Genomic DNA, 23,454 nt, shown 5'->3' with positions numbered 1-23,454 from the left:
AACACCAACCTTCACTGTAATCTCAACACTAACCCTCCCTGTAACTCCAACACTAACCTTCCTGTAATCTCAACACTAACCCTCCCTGTAACCCCAACACTAACCTTCACTGTAATCTCAACACTAACCCTCCCTGTAACCCCAACACTAACCTTCACTGTAATCTCAACACTAACCCTCCCTGTAACCACAACACTAACCTTCACTGTAATCTCAACACTAACCCTCCCTGTAACCCCAACACTAACCTTCACTGCAATCTCAACACTAACCCTCCCTGTAACCCCAACACTAACCTTCACTGCAATCTCAACACTAACCCTCCCTGTAACCCCAACACTAACCTTCACTGCAATCTCAACACTAACCCTCCCTGTAACCCCAACACTAACCTTCACTGTAATCTCAACACTAACCCTCCCTGTAACCTCAACACTAACCTTCACTGTAATCTCAACACTAACCTTCCCTGTAACCCCAACACTAACCCTCTCTGTAACCTCACCACTAACCTTCCCTGCAACACTAACCTTCTATGTAATCCCAACAATAACCCTCTCTGTAACCTCAACACTAACCTTCCCTGTAACCACAACAATATCCTTCTCTGTAACCTCAACACTAACTTTCCCTGTAAACCCAACAATAACCCTCTCTGTAACCTCAACACTAACCTTCCCATTAACTTTCACTGTAACCCTCCCAGTAACCTAAGCACTAACCCCCCCATCCCCCGTAACCTCAACAGTACCCCCCCCTGTATCATCAACACTAACCTTCACTGTAACCCCAACCCTTCCTGTAACTCCAACACTAACCCTCCCTGTAGCGCCAGCACTAATTTTCCCTGTAACCCCAACAATAACCCTCCCTGTAACTCTAACACTAACCCTCCCTGAACACTAACCCTCCCTGAAACCCCAAAAGGAAACTTCCCTGTAACCTCAACACTAACCTTCCCTGTAACCCTAACAATAACCCTCCCTGTAACCTCAATGTTAACCCCCTACTGTAACCCTAACACTAACCCTCAAAACTAAGCTGCCCTGTAACTTTAACACTAACCCTCCCTGTAACCTCAACACTTACCCTCCCTGTAACTTTGACTAACCTTCCCTGTAACCTTAACACCAACCCTGAATGTAACCCTAATACTAACTGACCTACTCCCCATAACCGCAACACTAACCCTCCATGTAACCCTAACTCAACTTCCCCCTGTAACCTCAACACTAACCCTTCTTGCAACCTTAACACTAAACCCCCCCTGTAACCTCAACACTAACCTTCCCTGTAACTTTAACACCAACCTTCCCTGTAACCTCAACTTAACACCCCCTTGTAACCTCATTAAACCTCCCTGTAACCTTAACACAAACCCCTCCATAACCTCAACACTAACCTTCCCTGTAACCTCAACACTAACCTTCCCTGTAACTTTAACACCAAGCCTCCCTGTAACCTCATTAACCCTCCCTGTAACCTTAACAAAGCCCCCCCCGTAACCTCAACACTAACCTTCCCTGTAATTCCAACACTAACCCTCCCTGTAATCTCAACACTAACCTCTCGATAACAGTAACACTAACCCTCCCAGTAACCTTAACACTAACCTTCCCTGTTAATTTATCACCAACCCTCTTTGTAACCCCAAAACTAAACTTTGCTGTAACCTTAACACTAATCCTCCCTTTAACCTTAACACTAACCCTCCTTGTAATTTAAACACTAATCCCCCTATAACACTAACCCTCCCTCGACACTTACCCTCCCTGTAACTTTAACACTAACCCTCCTTGTAACCCTAACTCTCACCCCCGTAACCTCAACACTAACCCTCCCTGTAACCCTAACATTAATGCCCCCGTATCCTCAACTCTAACCCTCCATAACACCATCCCCCTATAACATCAACCCTCCCAATAACTCTAATGCTGTGTACACATGGCCGGGCTTCTCGACCAAACTTGTCCGACGGAACGAATCCGTCGGACAATTCGAACGTGTGTGGGCTTCATCGGACCTGCAGCGGACCTTTTCTGTCGAAAATGTGACGGACTTTAGATTTGGAACATGTTTCAAATCTTTCCAACGGACTCGAGTCCGGTCGAAAAATCTGCTCGTCTGTATGCTAGTCCGACGGACAAAAAACGACGCTAGGGTAACTATTGGCTACTGGCTATCAACTTCCTTATTTTAGTCCGGTCGTACGTCATCACATACGAATCCATCGGACTTTGGTGTGATCATGTGTAGGCAAGTCCGTTTGTTAGAAAGTCCGTCGGAAAGACCGTCGGACCTTTGATACCGAAAAATCCGACCGTGTGTACAGGGCATTACACTAACCCTTCCTGTGACCCTGAAACCAATTCTACCTCCAACACTAACATTAGCCCTACCTGTCACCTCAACATTAACCCTCCCTGTAACCCCAGAATTTGCTATCTTTGTACAGATCTGCTCTTGACATTATCGTAACTAATTTCCTCCATATGTGTGGTGAAATACCCCCGTCCCCTTGTATTGCTAATCAGTTGACCTCAACAAATTGCTAATGTGTCTATCCTCCTGAACCCATACACACAGTTCAATCTGCAGAGTACCTGACAATTCATGATTCTCAATATTAGAGAACATGTGACTTCTTAGCAGATTTATTGAGCCGCCATATTGGTCATCCTGCAGGTGGATGAAGTTCCTGAGCCAATATCGCTGTCACCACTGCCTACATTCCCACAACCCCCTGCTTTATCACTGCCTGGAGCACTCCATTGTCCATCATCTCAAGAATTTACTGACACACCACTCTGGAAGATATACCCCACACGACGCAAGGAATGTTCATATATCTTCCCTATAAAAACCTAATCTCTGGCTGAGGGTGAAATATACTGCAAATTCATCTTCCCTTAGGACATGATTCACCCATACACATCAGATGAGTATTTACAAAGTGATTATCAGAGCAGTGGGAGAGCTTTTCACACAATATATTCTCCCGGCACTAATCAATAAAACCAATCTCAATGAAGAGGCCTTTTGTTTGGATCTTGGAAACATTGTGTTCTTTTGCTCAAGTACCACTCATCTGCAACTCTGACGCCACCATGACTTTGACACCTAAAACCCACTGTAGACTGTAAGACTGTAATGGACGATGAACTTAAGTCATTCAGAAACATTTGCAGTTCAGTATTAATCAGCAATTACTGTATCTACGTACATCAGTGGTTCTCAATTACTGGACCAAGGCCTCCAGCCACCTGCAGATTCCCCAACCTCCCACAGTGCCACCTAATCTCCAATGGTGGTCCACGATGCCCCTCGAACTCCCACAGTACCTCCAAACTACCATAGTGCCACCCAACCTCAAAAAGTGGTCCACTGTTCCCCCTAACCTCCCACAGTACCTCCTAGCTCTCATAGTGCCACCCAACCTCCAATAGTGGTCCAGCCTGGCCCACAATCTCCCATAGTGCCCCCTGAACCCATTGAGAGCCCTAAGCCCCCATAATTTCCCCAAACATCCATAGCGCCTTCCAACTCCCATAGTGCCACCCAACCTCCAAAAGTTGTCCACTGTGCCCCTCAACCTACCACAGCCCCCAGACCGTGTGAGAGCCCTCAGCCCCCATAATTCCTCCAACCTCCCACATTACCTTTCAGCTCCCATAGTGCCACCCACCTCCCATAATGGTCCACTATGTCCCTCAACCGCCAACAGTGCCCCTAGGCCCTGAGAGCTCTTACAGCCCTCTTTAGTGCCCCAAGCCCTCCATAGTGCTCTCAACCTCCAACAGTGTCTCACAGTACCCACTGGGCCCTGTAGTGCACTCCAGTCTGCCGCTGGAGAACCTCAGCCTCCTGGGAAGACCCAAAGCCCCCTCCAGACCCCCCCCCCCAGTGGCCCTCAGCTCCCTCTAGAACACCCATACAGGGACACCAAGTCATCTGCAAGTCCCAAAACCACCTTCAGAATGCCCATCCCCACCCAGTGACACCCAGTCCCATCCTGAATCTTTCAGCATTTCAATACATATTTTGCATTCTTATAGATTTATTATGTGAATATCAGCTTTATTTATTTATTTTATATATATTTTTTTTTACTGTTGGGACATGGAAGGTTTTGGGAGAATTTACAGAGCCCTGGTCTCACTAAAGCTGAGAACCCCTGGCCCATATTATAGAATATGATTAAGACAGGAAGTGTGTCACTGGCAGGATCACCAGGAGAAAATAAGGACTTGTAAAATGCAATATATTACATTTCTATTCTTGGGTCTAGGTACTCTTTAACCCCTTCCCGCTGGTTGAACGCATATATGTGGAAGCAGGAGGTGATCCTTATTTAGTCTTGTCACATATATCCATTTGGCTGGCATTGCTAGTTTTGCTTGGAGTGCGCTCAATCGTGGGACCCCAGGACTGTGACTACACTGTCACCCGCAGTCACACAATAATGATCAGGAGGCTGTGGGATTGGGTCCTGATCAGGTGATAACGGTGGAAACCAATCACAGTGGACATTTGATTTGAAAAGCCCATAAAATCCATCTGTCACTATGAACTCTTAAGGGGTTAGTGGGTGAAAGGGGTCAATAATAACCATAATACTAATAATAACCCTAATACTTTGTTTACAAGCAAATTCAAGCGATCGCAATGTTAGTGCTGTCATGTTGATCACATGGTTTTGTTGGTAAACAAAGTCACAGTGGTGTATTTAGGTTTTGTGCTGCCCTAGGCCTGACTAAGCTCGCGCACCCCCCTAATTTAACTATGACCCACCCCTTCCTGTCAAGGCCACACCCCTTCCTTTTTAAGATCCGCCCTGTCATCTTCATGGGAGGACAGAGGGACGCCGCGGGAGGAGGACAGTGAGCGATACAGCATCTTTTCATTTGGGGGTAAGGGGATATGTGCTGGGTGCTTTGGGAGGTTCTTGCACTGAAGTCGTGTCCCTCCTCTGTGGCTCCTCCTCCTCCTGGCTGTGTACTGAGTGTGTGTGGCTGACAGTGGGGAGAGAGGTGTGGGCTGCTACTGAAAGCCCATCGACGCTTGTGGGACTCCGGGCGGCAGATGTCCTGGGTGCCCACGCTGGCACATCCCTCTCTGGCCAGTTACCGAAACTCAGTGCCGTAACTTGTTTTGGGCTCTGGGACAGTGGTGTCACTAGGGTTGGCCTAGAGGATATCAGATTAGGTACTTCCTAATGGCTCAGTTCCTGGGAACAGTAATGTATAATGGCCAACAGGCTCTCTTACCAGATCCGGTGAAACTGCAACAGTGATTCCTCCGGCTGGACGTTCACTCACTCTGGGTTGCCCAGGCCAACTCTAGTCAGTAGTGTAGCATCTCTACCCTGGCAGTGGCTTCATCTTTCTCCCCCTCTGGTGGTGCGGGTACAGCGTGGCTCTCTGGTGGTGCGGGTACAGCATGGCTCTTTGGTGGTGCGGGTACAGCATGGCTCTGGGGTTGTGGGAACAACGTCTTTCTGGTGGTGCGGGAACAACGTGGCTCTCTCTCTGGTGGTGCGTGGCTCCCTCTCTGGTGGTGCGGGTACAGCGTGGCTTTCTGGTGGTGCGGGTACAGCGTGGCTTTCTGGTGGTGCGGGTACAGCGTGGCTTTCTGGTGGTGCGGGTACAGCGTGGCTTTCTGGTGGTGCGGGTACAGCGTGGCTTTCTGGTGGTGCGGGTACAGCGTGGCTTTCTGGTGGTGCGGGTACAGCGTGGCTTTCTGGTGGTGCGGGTACAGCGTGGCTCTGGTGGTGCGGGTACAGCGTGGCTTTCTGGTGGTGCGGGTACAGCGTGGCTTTCTGGTGGTGCGGGTACAGTGTGGCTTTCTGGTGGTGCGGGTACAGCGTGGCTCTGGTGGTGCGGGTACAGCGTGGCTCTGGTGGTGCGGGTACAGCGTGGCTCTGGTGGTGCGGGTACAGCGTGGCTTTCTGGTGGTGCGGGTACAGCGTGGCTTTCTGGTGGTGCGGGTACAGCGTGGCTCTGGTGGTGCGGGTACAGCGTGGCTCTGGTGGTGCGGGTACAGCGTGGCTTTCTGGTGGTGCGGGTACAGCGTGGCTTTCTGGTGGTGCGGGTACAGCGTGGCTTTCTGGTGGTGCGGGTACAGCGTGGCTCTGGTGGTGCGGGTACAGCGTGGCTCTGGTGGTGCGGGTACAGCGTGGCTCTGGTGGTGCGGGTACAGCGTGGCTCCCTATCTGGCTTCCCCCAGCACAGTACTCTCTTTTTCTCCTCCTGTAACCCCCCCCCCAGCAGAGTGCATTCATGCTGGGGGCTGTAGCATGATGTCTGTGGACACACAGGGCTGCTATTCTTCAGGGATTACTCTTCCCATGATGCCCCCAGAGTCTTCTGATTGGCCCTCTGCTGTGGTCAATTATGGGGTGAGAAACAACAGTCAGGAAGCTAGGCAGCGGCACAGGGAAACCAATTAGAGCCGCTCTCTCTCTCTTCTCCCTTCAGCTGACAGAAAGAGGAGGGGGGCGAGCGGGGGAGATACACAGACAGCCCGCATCTCTCCTCTCCCTGTCACAGCTGCTCCATTTACCAGAGAACTCCCCCGCTCGCCCCCCCTCCCCTTTCTGTCAGCTGAACGGAGAAGAGAGAAGAAAGAGAGAGAGCGGCTCTAATTGGTTGTGCCGCCGCCCAGCTTCCTCCCCGCTGTTTCCCTCCCCATGATTGGCCACATCAGAGAGAGAGAATCACAGCTTTACAGGGGCGGCTTGACAGCTCCTGATTTAACTGCTTCCTGGCCCCATCTGCAGCCGCTGCACTCCCAAGCTGTACTCTCTTGATGTGCCCTGCTGTGCGGGAGGAGAGCGGGTGCCATTTTGGGGGGGGGGGCGGCTTTTTGCCGCCCCCCACAAAGTGCCGCCCTAGGCCTGGGCCTTGTTGGCCTAGGCCAAAACACAGCACTGCAAAGTCATATCACTGAGCGGATTTTTCTTGGGGTTGTTCTTGTTCTGGCTCTGACCCCATATACCCGCCTTCTTTTGAGGGACAACTAGCTTACTCTGCAAAATGTTGGATATGTTTCCAGCATTGCGTTATGATAATAAATGAAAGCCCTAAAGGGAATCCTCCCAAAAAGAGTAAATCCTTTACCTGATTGTGAATGAAGACCGGCGGATTGTCATTCACGTCCTTCACATTGATTATAACTGTGCAGCTTCCTCTGAGCCCTGGAAGAGAAATATCAGGAGCAATGTAATAATGTCTGCAAACTAGAGGGCCGATTTAAAGAGAAGGTCCCATGTTTTATTTTTTTGGCTGTTGGAGTTTTAAATGTTCCATCTAGGGATGAGCTTCGTGTTCGAGTCAAACCCATGTTCGACTCGAACATCGGCTGTTCGATCGTTCGCCGAATTGCGAACGTTATGGGCCGTTCGCGCTAAATTCGTGTGGCGCGTCACGGCCCATAATTCACTGCGGCATCGCAGTGCATTGCTGGCTGATGATTGGCCAAGCATGCACTATGACCCGCATGCTTGGCCAATCACAGCGCCGTCAGTAGAGAGAGCTGTAATTGGCCAAAGCCAGGGTGGCTTTGGCCAATTATGGCTCAGGGGATTTAGTACACACCCCACACTATATAAGGCCGCCTGCACGGCGGCCCTGTGTAATGTGTGTTCCGGTGTGCTGAGAGATAGAGAGAGAGAGACAGTGTCATTTGATTTGAGTTAGATAGATTAGGCAGAACAGTCAGTCAGTTAGCTGCACTTACAGTGTATTGTGTATATATATGCATCCCAGGTGTTGCATATATATATATACACTGTATTCAGTTTAGCTAGATCCGTTCCTGTTATCTTCTATCTAGACTATTTACATTTAGTGCAGTGCGTCCTGCTCACAGTGTTCAGCTAGGTCCGTTCCTGTTATATTCTAGACTATTTACATTTAGTGCAGTGCGTCCTGCTCACAGTGTTCAGCTAGATCCGTTCCTGCTATTTACATTTAGTGCAGTGCGTCCTGCTCACAGTGTTCAGCTAGATCCGTTCCTGCTATTTACATTTAGTGCAGTGCGTCCTGCTCACAGTGTTCAGCTAGATCCGTTCCTGCTATTTACATTTAGTGCAGTGCATCCTGCTCACAGTGTTCAGCTAGATCCGTTCCTGCTATTTACATTTAGTGCAGTGCGTCCTGCTCACAGTGTTCAGCTAGATCCGTTCCTGCTATTTACATTTAGTGCAGTGCGTCCTGCTCACAGTGTTCAGCTAGAGCCGTTCCTGCTATTTACATTTAGTGCAGTGCGTCCTGCTCACAGTGTTCAGCTAGATCCGTTCCTGTTATCTTCTAGACTATTTACATTTAGTGCAGTGCGTCCTGCTCACAGTGTTCAGCTAGATCCGTTCCTGCTATTTACATTTAGTGCAGTGCGTCCTGCTCACAGTGTTCAGCTAGATCCGTTCCTGTTATCTTCTAGACTATTTACATTTAGTGCAGTGCGTCATGCTCACAGTGTTCAGCTAGATCCGTTCCTGTTATCTTCTAGACTATTTACATTTAGTGCAGTGCGTCCTGCTCACAGTGTTCAGCTAGATCCGTTCCTGCTATTTACATTTAGTGCAGTGCGTCCTGCTCACAGTGTTCAGCTAGATCCGTTCCTGCTATTTACATTTAGTGCAGTGTGTCCTGCTCACAGTGTTCAGCTAGATCCGTTCCTGTTATCTTCTAGACTATTTACATTTAGTGCAGTGCGTCCTGCTCACAGTGTTCAGCTAGATCCGTTCCTGTTATCTTCTAGACTATTTACATTTAGTGCAGTGCGTCCTGCTCACAGTGTTCAGCTAGATCCGTTCCTGTTAAATTCCTACTGACAGGCAGGCTTGTCTGGTTACAGTATATAAAGCTACCTGAAGAAAATTACAGGTGTTCTATTTGATCCTATTAGTACCACGGTCAGGCCTTTTTTGAGACGAGTGCATCAGATCGCACCGCTGCTATTTGCAACATATGTCTCAAGCGTATCTCGCGTGGCCAAAACATCTCCCGCTTGGGTACCACATGCTTGACCAGACATATGTTGACCTGCCATGCAGTTCGTTGGCAAGCGTATCTAAAAGACCCACACCAAAGAACAAAGAGGATCTCTCCTTGCTCCTCATCAGCTGAGATTTCCAACCCCACTAGACCTTCAGTCCTCTCTGAGACCTGCAGTGAGAGGAATGAAGGTGTAGAATTAGGTGTGTCACAGCCAAGTACTTGTGGGCAATCTGCTTTTGGTACACCGACGTCAGATTGTACCAGGCAAATTTCCCTGCCCCAGCTGCTGCACCGCCGAAAGAAGTTTGCTCCCAGCCATCCACATGCCCAGCGGTTGAATGCTAGCTTGGCAAAATTGCTAGCACTTCAACTGCTGCCTTTTCAGTTGGTAGACTCTGCCCCCTTCCGTGAGTTTGTGGAATGTGCGGTTCCTCAGTGGCAGGTACCCAAACGCCACTTTTTCTCACGGAAGGCGATTCCGGCTCTCTACCGGCATGTGGAAGGCAATGTCCATGCCTCGCTGGACAGGGCGGTCAGCGGTAAGGTGCATATTACCGCTGACTCATGGTCCAGCAGGCATGGACAGGGACGTTACCTAAGTTTCACGGCGCATTGGGTGACTCTGCTGGCAGCTGGGAAGGATGCAGGACAAGGTGCAGTAGTGTTGGAGGTTGTTCCGCCACCACGCCTCCAAAATGCTGATTGTGACACACCTCTCTCCTCCACCCCCTCCTCTTCTTCTTCCTCCATGGCCTCTTCCTCGGAACCAGCGGTGCTCCGTAGGCGTTCAAGGGGCTACGCAAGTACGCAGGCCAAAAGATGCCATGCGGTGCTTGAGCTGGTGTGCTTGGGGGACAGGAGCCACACTGGGGCAGAGGTTCTGTCAGCTCTGCAGGGGCAGGTTCAGAGGTGGTTGACGCCACGCCAACTTAAGGCAGGAATGGTGGTTTGCGACAATGGCACCAACCTCCTCTCTGCCCTCCGACAGGGACAAATGACCCATGTGCCCTGTTTGGCTCACGTCCTTAACTTGGTGGTGCAGCGGTTCTTGGGCAGGTACCCGGGCTTACAGGATGTCCTGAGGCAGGCCAGGAAAGTCTGTGTGCATTTCCGCCGGTCATATAATGCCAGTGCTCGGCTGACGGACCTCCAAAAGGAGTTTAACCTGCCCAAGAACCGCCTAATCTGTGACATGCCCACCAGGTGGAACTCAACGTTGGCCATGCTGCAGCGGCTGCACACGCAGCAGAGGGCCATCAATGAGTACCTGTGCGACTATGGCACCAGGACAGGGTCAGGGGAGCTTGGTTTTTTTTCCCCACGCCAGTGGGCCATGATCAGGGATGCATGCACTGTCCTGTCACCATTCGAGGAGGCCACGAGGATGGTGAGCAGTGACAGTGCATGCATCAGTGACACTGTCCCCCTTGTCCACCTGTTGGAGCACACGCTGCGTGGAATAATGGACAGGGCACTTGAGGCAGAACAGAGGCAGGAAGAGGAGGACTTCCTTAGCTCTCAAGGCCCCCTTTATCCAGACAGTGTTCCTGCGTGCCCGCCGATCACACAGGAAGAGGACGAGGAGGAAGAGGAGGAGGAGGAAGATTGTGTCAGTATGGAGGTGGAGCCTGGCACTCAGCATCAGCAGCAGTCTTTAAGGGATCAGTCCCAAGAAACACATGGACTTGTACGTGGCTGGGAGGAGGTGGCTGCGGACCATGTCGTTCTTAGTGACCCAGAGGACTCCGGACCGAATGCCTCAGCAAACCTACGCTGCATGGCCTCCCTGATCCTGCAAAGCCTGCGTAAGGATCCTCGTATTCGTGGTATCAAGGAGAAGGACCAATACTGGCTGGCAACCCTCCTTGATCCACGTTACAAGGGTAAGGTTGCGGACCTTATCTTGCCATCGCAGAGGGAGCAGAGGATGAAACATCTTCGGGAGGCCTTGCAGAAAGGTCTGTGCAACGCGTTCCCAGAGACTGGGAGGTTACAAACTCCTGTTTCTGGACAACGTGTTGCTGAGGCTTCGGTCAGTCAAAGAAGGAGCGGTGGAGAAGGTGGCTGTCTGACCGATGCGTTCAGACAATTTTTTGGTCCGCAGCCCCAAGGTATGATCGGTTCCAGCAACCATCGCCAGCGTCTGTTTTACATGGTGCAGGAATACCTAGGGGCAAGATCAGACTTGGACACCTTTCCCACCGAAAATCCTCTGGGTTACTGGGTCTTGAGGATGGATCACTGGCCAGAGCTTGCACAGTATGCAATTGAGCTACTGGCCTGTCCTGCATCCAGCGTTCTTTCGGAACGCACATTCAGTGCTGCTGGAGGCGTGGTAACCGATCACAGGGTGCGTCTGTCCACCGACTCGGTCGATCGGCTGACCTTCATAAAAATGAATGAGTCTTGGATCACCACCAGCTACCAAGCACCTGATGCTGATGTAACCGAATAATTTTTTTTGAAATCTCAGATCCCTTCAAAGACTGCCTATGCTGATGCTGAGTGACTATCCCTGAGTAATTATCCTCTTCCTCCTCAATCATCACGCTGATAGCTTGTAAGAACATTTTTGGTTCTGGGCGCCACCACCAGTGCCTAAGGCACAATTTTTCAGCCCCTGTTTAACAGGGGCGTGTAATTACAATTTTTGATGTAATACTTTGCAGCAGGGCTCGTTCCTGCATTCCAACTAGAGTGTCTGTGAGGGGTTGCAGTGTTGTGGCACCAGCACCAGTGCCTAGGGCCCAATTTTTCTGCCCCTGTCTAACAGGGGCGTGTAATTACAATTTTTGATGCAATACTTTGCAGCAGGGCTCGTTCCTGCGTTCCAACTAGAGTGTCTGTGAGGGGTTGCAGTGTTGTGGCACCAGCACCAGTGCCTAAGGCCCAATTTTTCTGCCCCTGTCTAACAGGGGCGTGTAATTACAATTTTTGAAGCAATACTTTGCAGCAGGGCTCGTTCCTGCGTTCCAACTAGAGTGTCTGTGAGGGGTTGCAGTGTTGTGGCACCAGCACCAGTGCCTAAGGCCTAATTTTTCAGCTCCTGTTCAACAGGGGCATGTAATTACAATTCTTGATCTAATATTTCACAGCAGGGCCCTGTGAGGGCTTACAGTGTTGTGGCCACAGCAACACCTAAGGCCCAAATTTCTGCTGAGTATATAGGGCAGGACCCTACTTTCAAACATCTAACTTACAAACGACTCCTACTTGCAAACGGAAGGAGACAACAGGAAGTGAGATGAAATCTACCCCTAGGAAGGTAAATTCTCTCCTGTAAGAGTTAATATGGGAAAACAATTTCTCCTTTCCACTGATGCTTTCCAATCCTTGTTCCACAAAAAAACCCAAATTTTCAAAAAACATTTTTCATTGGGACAAAAAAGTGAGGTGAAATCTTCTGAAGAGGAGGAAAGACAGCAAAACAAATGTCACAGGGGTGATAACCCTTCCCTATGTTTTCCAAAAAGCTTAGAAAAGATTTTTTGGCTGGAGCTAAACACGTTAAAAATGTTCAAAATTACAAACAGATTCTACTTAACAACAAACCTACAGTCCCTGTCTTGTTTGCACCGCCTGTATTCTGCTGTTCAGAGTATATAGGGCCTGGTGGCCCCACACCTTTCCTTATTTTAATTTGGGTGCGGGGTTCCCCTTAATATCCATACAAGACCCAAAGGGCCTGGTAATGGACTGGGGGGTACCCATGTCGTTTGTCTCACTGATTTTCATCCATATTGCCATGACCCGACATGACATTAAACCCGCAAGCAGTTTTAAATGAGATTTTTTCCTTTAAAAATGACATTTTTGTGCAGGGACTGTTCTAAACATGGGAAACACGCGTCACTTTACAGGCATACTATAGACACCCCCCAAGTACGATATTTAAAGGAATATTTCACTTTTTTTTTTTTACTTTAAGCATCATTAAAATCACTGCTCCCGAAAAAACGGCCGTTTTTAAAAGTTTTTTTGCATTGATACATGTCCCCTGGGGTAGGACCCGGGTCCCCAAACCCTTTTTAGGACAATACCATGCAAATTAGCCTTTAAAATGAGCACTTTTGATTTCGAACGTTCGAGTCCCATAGACGTCAATGGGGTTCTAACGTTCGTGCGAACTTTCGGTCCGTTCGCGGGTTCTGGTGCGAACCGAACCGGGGGGTGTTCGGCTCATCCCTAGTTCCATCTAATGATCCTCTGTGAATGTGATGGGAATCTCTGCATAATGACTGCTGGGAGAGGTTCTGCAGGGGAGGAGCGCAGTTCCAATTCTGCCAGTAAGATCTGATGGTTTCAGAAGGAGGTCAGCGAAGGCAGTTTCCTTTAACTCATGTTTTGGCGACTCCCAGCCTCTCTGCAGCCCCTAGAGGCCACCTACCCCCCCAGGCACAGCCGGCTTTGGGGTCCCTAGGGGCTGCTTACCTCCCAGTTCCTCAGCCCAGTTGGTGGCAGAGACTATCAGGGTATATCGGTTGGGCTTCAGACTGTCGTCCAGTAAGGTCAGCTGCCCACTTCTCTTTCCAATATGGAAGAGGCCATCCCTGGGCAGCTGAGGCTCCTGGCTCTGGATGTTATATTCAATTTTTGCATTCCGAGTAGAGGGGTCATCTGCATCCTCAGCCTTCAGTTCCAGGAGCAGAGAACCTGAGGAGCATATTAAAAAGAAAGAGGAATATATAGCTATGTAAGTGTGCAATCACCAACACTGGAAAAAGCAGAAACAAGACCTCTGATTCAAATTACCAATAGATCAAACAGATTGTGATGAAGCACAAAGACTCTGGTAAGGCTGCCCTCAGCAAAAGCAGGGTTTCCCCAAAACAGGGGACCCAGATTAGAAGATTCACATGAGCCTCAAACTAAAGGTCTGAGAGTCCAAAATAATTTAATATTGATATTTCTTCACAGAAATACAACATAGGTCAACCAACGCGTTTCAAAGATCTCCCCCTTCTTCAGGGCTTAAGGATGATAGGAGGACGCAAGGGTGGCACAATCATTAGGGTTTTCCAATTCATTGATTGTTTGACCAATCGATCAAGTACTTCTATCCATGTACATATATCAAACGAGATTAATATTTGATGATGTCTTTTTGTGAACAAATATCAATATTAAAAAATTTTGGACTCAGGCCTTTGGTTTGGCGCCCTCATTGGACTTTGTACACGTCAACCAATAAAACTGCCTAATATAATTGTAGCAACCGATAAGAACCTCCAAACTTCTGTTCTCCAGGAGTCACCCCCCGTACTGATCTGTATACACTGAGATGTTTCTGCCCCAAAGTCACAGATATATGAGAAATTATGGAGGAGGGGGAGGGGGTTCGGGAAATAAAATATCAGAAACTTGTAGTCCTTACAAAATAAACTTGTGTTTATTGGTTTAGAGACGTGATTAATACATCTAATGCGGTTCTTGTCAGCTTTGGAGAAAATTATGTGCTAAAAATACACCAATTAGACACCAATTTCTGAAGCCACCCAACTGAATCACTAATCTGACTTGGTATTAATATGTCTATTAGGCCTTGAAGAAGGGGGCCTTAAACCCCCAAAACGAGTTAGCTGTATTTTACACTGTTATATACTAATAAACACAGGTTAACTTTTGGAATGACTGTTCCAAGTTCCAAGACTTTTTCTGGGGTTCTCTCCTTTTCCATAACTTCTCTACATCTGAGGGCCCCCAAGGACCTTCCTTGAATCAAGCTGACACAGCTTACCCTTTAAGTCCAGTGCTACCTCACGCAATGTCTACCAAGGACAGACATATAACTCTTTACAACTTTGCCATGAGCTACATCACCAATCTTGTCTCCAAATATCACCCAAACTGTCCTCTCCGCTCCCCCTAGGACCTCCTGCTCTGTAGCTCCCTTGTCTCCCTCTCATATGCTCATCTCCAGGACTTCTCCAGAGCCTCTCCCATCCTCTGGAACTCTCTACCCCAATCTGTCTGGCTATCTCCTAGTCATCTCTTCACGGAAGCCTGACCTACCTTCAGCTAACAACTGAATATTTCATCACTCCCATCAGTTCATCCCTCACAGTTATTAACCCCCCACCCTTCCTATTAGACTGTAAGCTCCCAGGAGCATTATAATAATAATTTAAGAGCATCAGGGGTGAAGGCAGAGCCCGATCTACCTACAGGCTGCCACATAAACATGTCTGCCGGACTAATCCTAGTTTGCTCATTTATATGATTGGCGGGTAGGGCAGGGATATCTCCTACAGACTCATCAAACGCATCTGTTGCCCCCACTACAGTCACACACACCTCAGTTTAATCAGAATACAATCACTCCACCTCTATGTTTCTATTAGATAAACCGGCATAAACATAGTAAGAGTATACGTACTTCATGCATTTAGAGATTGCGCCCAGAACCTCAGCGCTGCAAGAAACACATCACTACTTGCTAAGGTGCTGTACATAAAAGGTGACCCTCTGCTCCACTGTACCAACCTTTCCTTGTGGCCTCTGTAATTTCTACAACGTAGGTGTTTTGGTTAAATACCGGGGCATTGTCATTCTCATCTGTCACAATGACTGTTATATGTAAGGGCTCACTGTAGAGGACGCCCTCATCGTTCAGCGCCGACACCATGATCTGGTACTGGAGAGAAAATACAGACCCAGAAATCAGATCCAGCGAGAAGCATTTACACACAATGCAGGTTTTCTACTTTTCACAGTATGGGCCGAATGCAGGTTTGTTTAACCACTTGCTTACTGGGCAGCTAAACCCCCCTCCTGCCCAGACCAATTTTCAGTTTTTAGCTCTGTCACTCTTTGAATGACAATTGCGCCGTCATACAACACTGTACCCAAATGACATTTTTTTCATTATTTTCCCACAAACAGAGCTTTGTTTTGGTGGTATTTGATCACCTCTGGGTTTTTCATTTTTTGGTAAAAAAAATTAAAAAAGTCAGAATTAAAAAAAAAAAATACAAAACCGTTTTATATTTTGTTAATAAATTTTGCAAACAGGTAGTTTTTCTTCTTCATTGATGTACGCTGATGAGGCTACACTGATCAGTGGTGTATTTAGGTTTTGTGCTGCCCTAGGCCTGACTAAGCTCGCGCACCCCCCTAATTTAACTATGACCCACCCCTTCCTGTCAAGGCCACACCCCTTCCTTTTTAAGATCCGCCCTGTCATCTTCATGGGAGGACAGAGGGACGCCGCGGGAGGAGGACAGTGAGCGATACAGCATCTTTTCATTTGGGGGTAAGGGGATATGTGCTGGGTGCTTTGGGAGGTTCTTGCACTGAAGTCGTGTCCCTCCTCTGTGGCTCCTCCTCCTCCTGGCTGTGTACTGAGTGTGTGTGGCTGACAGTGGGGAGAGAGGTGTGGGCTGCTACTGAAAGCCCATCGACGCTTGTGGGACTCCGGGCGGCAGATGTCCTGGGTGCCCACGCTGGCACATCCCTCTCTGGCCAGTTACCGAAACTCAGTGCCGTAACTTGTTTTGGGCTCTGGGACAGTGGTGTCACTAAGGTTGGCCTAGAGGATATCAGATTAGGTACTTCCTAATGGCTCAGTTCCTGGGAACAGTAATGTATAATGGCCAACAGGCTCTCTTACCAGATCCGGTGAAACTGCAACAGTGATTCCTCCGGCTGGACGTTCACTCACTCTGGGTTGCCCAGGCCAACTCTAGTCAGTAGTGTAGCATCTCTACCCTGGCAGTGGCTTCATCTTTCTCCCCCTCTGGTGGTGCGGGTACAGCGTGGCTCTCTGGTGGTGCGGGTACAGCATGGCTCTTTGGTGGTGCGGGTACAGCATGGCTCTGGGGTTGTGGGAACAACGTCTTTCTGGTGGTGCGGGAACAACGTGGCTCTCTCTCTGGTGGTGCGTGGCTCCCTCTCTGGTGGTGCGGGTACAGCGTGGCTTTCTGGTGGTGCGGGTACAGCGTGGCTTTCTGGTGGTGCGGGTACAGCGTGGCTTTCTGGTGGTGCGGGTACAGCGTGGCTTTCTGGTGGTGCGGGTACAGCGTGGCTTTCTGGTGGTGCGGGTACAGCGTGGCTTTCTGGTGGTGCGGGTACAGCGTGGCTCTGGTGGTGCGGGTACAGCGTGGCTTTCTGGTGGTGCGGGTACAGCGTGGCTTTCTGGTGGTGCGGGTACAGTGTGGCTTTCTGGTGGTGCGGGTACAGCGTGGCTCTGGTGGTGCGGGTACAGCGTGGCTCTGGTGGTGCGGGTACAGCGTGGCTTTCTGGTGGTGCGGGTACAGCGTGGCTTTCTGGTGGTGCGGGTACAGCGTGGCTCTGGTGGTGCGGGTACAGCGTGGCTCTGGTGGTGCGGGTACAGCGTGGCTTTCTGGTGGTGCGGGTACAGCGTGGCTTTCTGGTGGTGCGGGTACAGCGTGGCTTTCTGGTGGTGCGGGTACAGCGTGGCTCTGGTGGTGCGGGTACAGCGTGGCTCTGGTGGTGCGGGTACAGCGTGGCTCTGGTGGTGCGGGTACAGCGTGGCTCTGGTGGTGCGGGTACAGCGTGGCTCCCTATCTGGCTTCCCCCAGCACAGTACTCTCTTTTTCTCCTCCTGTAACCCCCCCCCCAGCAGAGTGCATTCATGCTGGGGACTGTAGCATGATGTCTGTGGACACACAGGGCTGCTATTCTTCAGGGATTACTCTTCCCATGATGCCCCCAGAGTCTTCTGATTGGCCCTCTGCTGTGGCCAAGTATGGGGTGAGAAACAACAGTCAGGAAGCTGGGCAGCGGCACAGGGAAACCAATTAGAGCCGCTCTCTCTCTCTTCTCCCTTCAGCTGACAGAAAGAGGAGGGGGGCGAGCGGGGGAGATACACAGACAGCCCGCATCTCTCCTCTCCCTGTCACAGCGCTGCTCCATTTACCAGAGAACTCCCCCGCTCGCCCCCCCTCCCCTTTCTGTCAGCTGAACGGAGAAGAGAGAAGAAAGAGAGAGAGCGGCTCTAATTGGTTGTGCCGCCGCCCAGCTTCCTCCCCGCTGTTTCCCTCCCCATGATTGGCCACATCAGAGAGAGAGAATCACAGCTTTACAGGGGCGGCTTGACAGCTCCTGATTTAACTGCTTCCTGGCCCCATCTGCAGCCGCTGCACTCCCAAGCTGTACTCTCTTGATGTGCCCTGCTGTGCGGGAGGAGAGCGGGTGCCATTTTGGGGGGGGGGCGGCTTTTTGCCGCCCCCCACAAAGTGCCGCCCTAGGCCTGGGCCTTGTTGGCCTAGGCCAAAACACAGCACTGACACTGATGGGCACTGATAGGCTGCACTGATGGGCACCGATAGGCTGCATTGATGGGCACTGATGGGCTGCATTGATGGGCACTGATAAGGCGGCACTGATGGGCACTAATAGGCGGCACTGGTGGGCACTGATGAGGTGGCACTGGTGGGCACTAATAGGTGGCATTGGTGGGTACTGAGAGGTGGCACTGATGGGTGACAGTGATTTGTGGCACTGATGGGCGGCACTGAAGGGCATTGATAGGTGGCACTGATAGGTGGCACTGATAACTGGCACTTATGGGTACTGATTGGCACTGGTAGGTCACACTGATAGGCAGCACTGCTAGGTGGCACTGATGAGGCACTGATTGGCACCACTGGTGGGCATTGATAGGTGGCACTTGTGGGCACTGATAGATGGCACTGATTGCTGGCACTTAAGCACTCTGGGCACTGATTTGTGGGCACTGATTCGTGGCACTGGCAGGCGGTACTGGTGGGCACGTATGAGGCTCTTCCTCTTCGGGACCGATGTCCCTTCAAACAGAAGCCAATGATCGGCTTTTTTTACCAATCCTCTCTTTACATCACGCTATCAGCTGAAATTGGCTGACAGCTGACAACGTGGTAAGGGGCCCGGGAATGGCCCCTTACCCGGATCTGTGATCACCCGAGTCTCATTGACTCGGGCGATCACTGAGGAGACTGAGGAAATGCTTCCTCCCGCCTGCAGCAGACTGATGACAGCATCTCAGCCTAAACACACTGACTGGAGCTCAAGGATGGCCTTTTAATGATAAAAGGTGGAGCCTTTCTAAAAAAAATAAACTTTGTTTCACATTGTCAGGTGTCAGGAATTTAGACATACGGACATGTACACGCCACAGGTCCTCTTGTTAGGATTTAGTAATGTGTAGACACAGAAATTGTCTCACCTCCGATTGTCTCTCCCAGTCGAGTTCTTCGGTGACATAAATATTTCCACTCTTATCAATGGTGAACAGATCTCCTACAAAGCTTCCTGACAGTTCATAGCGGACCTCCGTACTGTTCCAGAGCACCTGTGACATTACACAATGCGTTATAATACAGAACCAATATATATATTTGAATCCTCGGCTTGGTTATGAATTAAGAGTGTAAGTTTTTGATTATGCATAGAATATGAAATATTTTTTTATGGCTGTTCACTTTTCTTGTTAAATAATTTGTTCAATCTGCTTAGTATGAGCATGTGCGATATTGTGGAGTTTTAAAGAGACAGTGCACTTTTCTTTGTACGAGTTATAATATGGAGCAGCCGCGCTGGCGGTAAAGCGCCGCTCACATTAGCGGCGATTTACTGTCGTTTTAGCGGCACTTTTTGGCCGCTAGTGGGGCGCTTTTAACCCCCGCTAGCGGCCGAAGAAAGGGTTAAAACCGCCCATGTTGCGGCGCTTCCTGCTGTATACAGTGCTCCCAAACCGCCCTAAAGATGCTGCTTGCAGGACTTTTTTTCCTGTCCCGCAAACGCACCGCCCCAGTGTGAAAGCACTCGGGCTCTCACACTGGGGTGGCAGTTTTCAGGCGCTTTACAGGCGATATGTTTAGCGCTAAAACTTCTGAAAACGGCCTCAGTGTGAAAATAGCCTTAAATTATAAAACTGTATCTTATGACATTTTTAAATATTCTTTTTTCAATTTTTTTGTTTTTGTTTTTTTAAGTTCTCTTTTATTACAGTATTTTATGTTATCTTGTCTCTCCTGATGAAGCCCTGATGAAGGAGAGCTTTGAGTCCCTGAAACGCATTGGCTTTAATGGCTGAATTCTTGTAATGTGGAATAAAAATGGAATAAAGCTCTAACTGAACTCACATTGGATCTGTGGTATTCTCATTCTTTTCATATCCTTTGAGACTACTCTGGGGACCTCCTGGGGTTACCCCAGTTAACAGACACCTGTATTTACAATTTGGAATCCAAACCCCATCTCACCCAACACTGGGTCCAACGCTCTACCATCATGCCATTTGCTGTTCACCTGTAGAATTTTTTTTTTTTCGAAGCATTGGATGGAGCTTGATGTGTGACGTCACGCCACTACATTGGATCTCATGTGGCGGCCGCTGATATGCTTTATATATATATAAAGAGATAGAGATAGAGATAGACAGATAGATAGATAGATAGATAGATAGATAGATAGATAGATAGATAGATAGATAGATAGATAGATAGATGAGCGAGTTTGGGGTGGAGGAACTTGACTGGCCTGCACAGAGTCCTGACCTCAACCCGATAGAACACCTTTGGGATGAATTAGCATGGAGACTGTGAGCCAGGCCTTCTCGTCCAACATCAGTACCTGACCTCACAAATGCTCTTCTGGAAGAATGGCTAAACATTCCCATAGACACACTCCTAAACCTTGTGGACAGCCTTCCCAGAAGAGTTGAAGCTGTTATAGCTGTAAAGGGTGGGCCAGCTAAATATTGAACCCTACAGACTAAGACTGGGATGCCATTAAAGTTCATGTGTGTGTAAGGGCAGGCGTCCCAATACTTTTGGTAATATAGTGAATATCTGAGCATCACAAATTGAAAATGCTATATACTTCATTTTTAATATTCAAAGCAAACTGACCCATCCATCCATGTCCCCATGTATTACTCTGTTGAGAAATCACTTTGAAAAACACCCCGCCCTGCCATTTCTATTTGTGGCCATCTTGAGTAAGGACAGATGATTCATGTAGCATTTACTTCCTGGAATCCACCTGCCCTTAGCTCAGGCATGAATGCATGTGCTTAGCTGAGAAAGCCCCTCCTCCTCTCCTCCCATGAAGATTCCTGGGATGTATGATATCATTTTGGCCTAGGCCAGAAACCAAGGAGCAACTGAAGAATTGTAAAAACAAAAAAGGTTATACCAAGTAAATATAATATATCCTCCTATCTATTTATTAAAGCTAGCAGCATAAGAATTAAAAATAGTTCATGTTGTAGTTCATGGAACCAAGAGTTTGGTTCCACTTTAAGGGCAAACTTTACCAGGTTTATGCTAACTGTCAGATGTGCATAGATACTGGAAGCCTTGCATTATAATAGAAGATAAAGAGGGGCGTTGTGCTGACATGACGCAAACATAGCTCCCAACTGTCCCTGATTTCGAGGGACTGTCCCTGATTTGGAACAATGTCCCTCTGTCCCTCTTTCCTGCTCATTTGTCCCTCATTTTGGTCTGATCCATATAGTTGTATATAAAATGCACCTTTTATCTTTCAAAAAGTGTTTCTCAGTACTAAATCTTTCATTCATATTCTAAATTACTGCATTTGTTTAAAAGCCAATATAAAGGAATAGTAGTGGTAAAAAAAAAAAAGTCCCTTGTGGATTTAACTAACTTTTTTTTTTTTGGTTAATTCTCCTTTAAGGGGGTGTGACAGGGGGCGTGTCCTATGCCTACATACCTTTGTTAGTAGGTGTCCCTCATTCCCATCTCAAAATATTGGGAGGTATGTAAAGAGGGCCGGTGTGCTGACATGGCGCACACCCAACAATTAGAAACAACTATAATTCTGTTCAGAGTTGCACTTTACAGCAGAACTTTACTCTTTCACATTGACGCGTTTTTGCTGCTTTTGTACCGTGCTAATAACACAACAAAAATGCAATCCCTTCAAATCCTATGGGACTCTTCACACCACTGCACTGCAGGTGCGGTGCATTTAGAAAAGTTCTGCATGCAGCATCTTTGGCGCGGTTTTCAAAACCACATAAAACAATGCAGGTCTCCGCTGAAATTAATAGTAAACACAACAAAAAAACATCAGAAATGCATGAAAAATGCACCCGCATTGTGTTTTTGGTGCGCTTTTTGAGTCGCATGTCTACATTTGTTGGGTAGTAGAAACCCAGAAAATGCACTGGAAATGCAGCAAAAATGCATATGTGTTTTTTTTTAATTATTTTTGCAACAGAGCAAAGAAACCAAAAGGGGAAGTTCTGCTTTATGTCCTCCTCTCCCCTCCTCTAGTACATTATCATTTTTTTTTGGGGGGGGGGGGGGGGGGCGGGTACCCAGTTTTGATAATGAAGATTGAACCTAAACACGCCTTCATTTTGGGAGCCAATAGAAACAGTTTGTATAATGGGGATCGCCGGTGATATCGGGCCAATCAACCTTCACTAAGAAGGGATTTTTTATGATTTCTAAAGAAATGTAGTGAGAGACATGCGGCTCGTAATAAGTCGGGACTTCCAGCAAATCGCAGCTGTTTCCATTGTTACCGAAGTAAGACGGCTTGTTATGTCTTGGCAGCGGCGCTGAGCGACGGCCTATCTGATGTTGGGCGGCACACATGGGGGAGAACGTCCTAAGAAGGAGAAGGTCCTAAGAAGGAGAACGTCCTAAGAAGGAGAAGGTCCTAAGAAGGAGAAGGTCCTAAGAAGGAGAAGGTCCTAAGAAGGAGAAGGTCCTAAGAAGGAGAACGTCCTAAGAAGGAGAACGTCCTAAGAAGGAGAAGGTCCTAAGAAGGAGAAGGTCCTAAGAAGGAGAAGGTCCTAAGAAGGAGAACGTCCTAAGAAGGAGACCGCGTGGCTCCGCTTATACAAGTCGTTTCGTTTCCCATGAAGTTATCTATCAAGGTCGCATCTCTCCAGTGTTTACAGCCGGGATCATGGCTTCCCGGACGGGGCCCTGCACTCCTTCATCTATAAGACCTTATTAAATATATAGGTGACAGTTTACAATAACAAATTTGGTAAATTGGGGAGATTTTCCACCACGGTGGCCCGAGAGGTTCCCCCCGCACATTCCCGAAATCATAAACTTCTCACTTAATATCAATGACGACACAGCCAGAGAAGCCAAACAAGGGAGGATCCTACATACCGGGGGGGGACCTACGAATCGTGGGGCCCCACAGCATAATGTGAATGGCCCCCGGGTTATATCTCTCTGTAGCAACTGTCAGTGTCAACTGTGGCTGTACGTGTCATTGATCTTAAAGTGTTACTAAACCCAGGAGCCTGCATTCACTATGTCTGGTCTCCCACAGTACACAGAACATGGAAATTCAATTATTTTGTTAAATATAAACTGCTAAATACCTTTTCTCATCAGCTGTATATACAGTGGCGGCTGGTGCTCAATTTTCTTGGGAGGGGGGGGGAGCAGGCCGTGGTCCCCACCCAGCCAACCACCCCCTACCCCAAGCGCTCGATTGATAGATCGCCGCTCTCCCC

At 48.7% G+C, this 23,454-nt stretch overlaps 1 protein-coding gene across 2 annotated transcripts in view; it reads right to left on the bottom strand.

The window, feature by feature from the left end:
* Positions 1-23,454, bottom strand: part of CDH16 (cadherin 16) — a 102,030-nt gene that overhangs the window by 53,203 nt on the left and 25,373 nt on the right. For both annotated transcript variants that reach the window (XM_073605702.1, XM_073605701.1), the window contains exons 8-11: positions 19,165-19,290; positions 15,483-15,633; positions 13,431-13,652; positions 7,119-7,195 (exon numbers count right to left, since the gene is read on the bottom strand). In XM_073605702.1, coding sequence (XP_073461803.1) covers positions 7,119-7,195; positions 13,431-13,652; positions 15,483-15,633; positions 19,165-19,290 — 576 coding nt within the window. The remainder of the gene's footprint in view (positions 1-7,118; positions 7,196-13,430; positions 13,653-15,482; positions 15,634-19,164; positions 19,291-23,454) is intronic.

This window comes from Aquarana catesbeiana, linkage group LG11 (assembly GCF_042186555.1).
Source record: "Aquarana catesbeiana isolate 2022-GZ linkage group LG11, ASM4218655v1, whole genome shotgun sequence".
Taxonomy (NCBI): Eukaryota; Metazoa; Chordata; class Amphibia; order Anura; family Ranidae; genus Aquarana; species Aquarana catesbeiana.
This window is presented reverse-complemented; position numbering and strand designations above follow the sequence as displayed.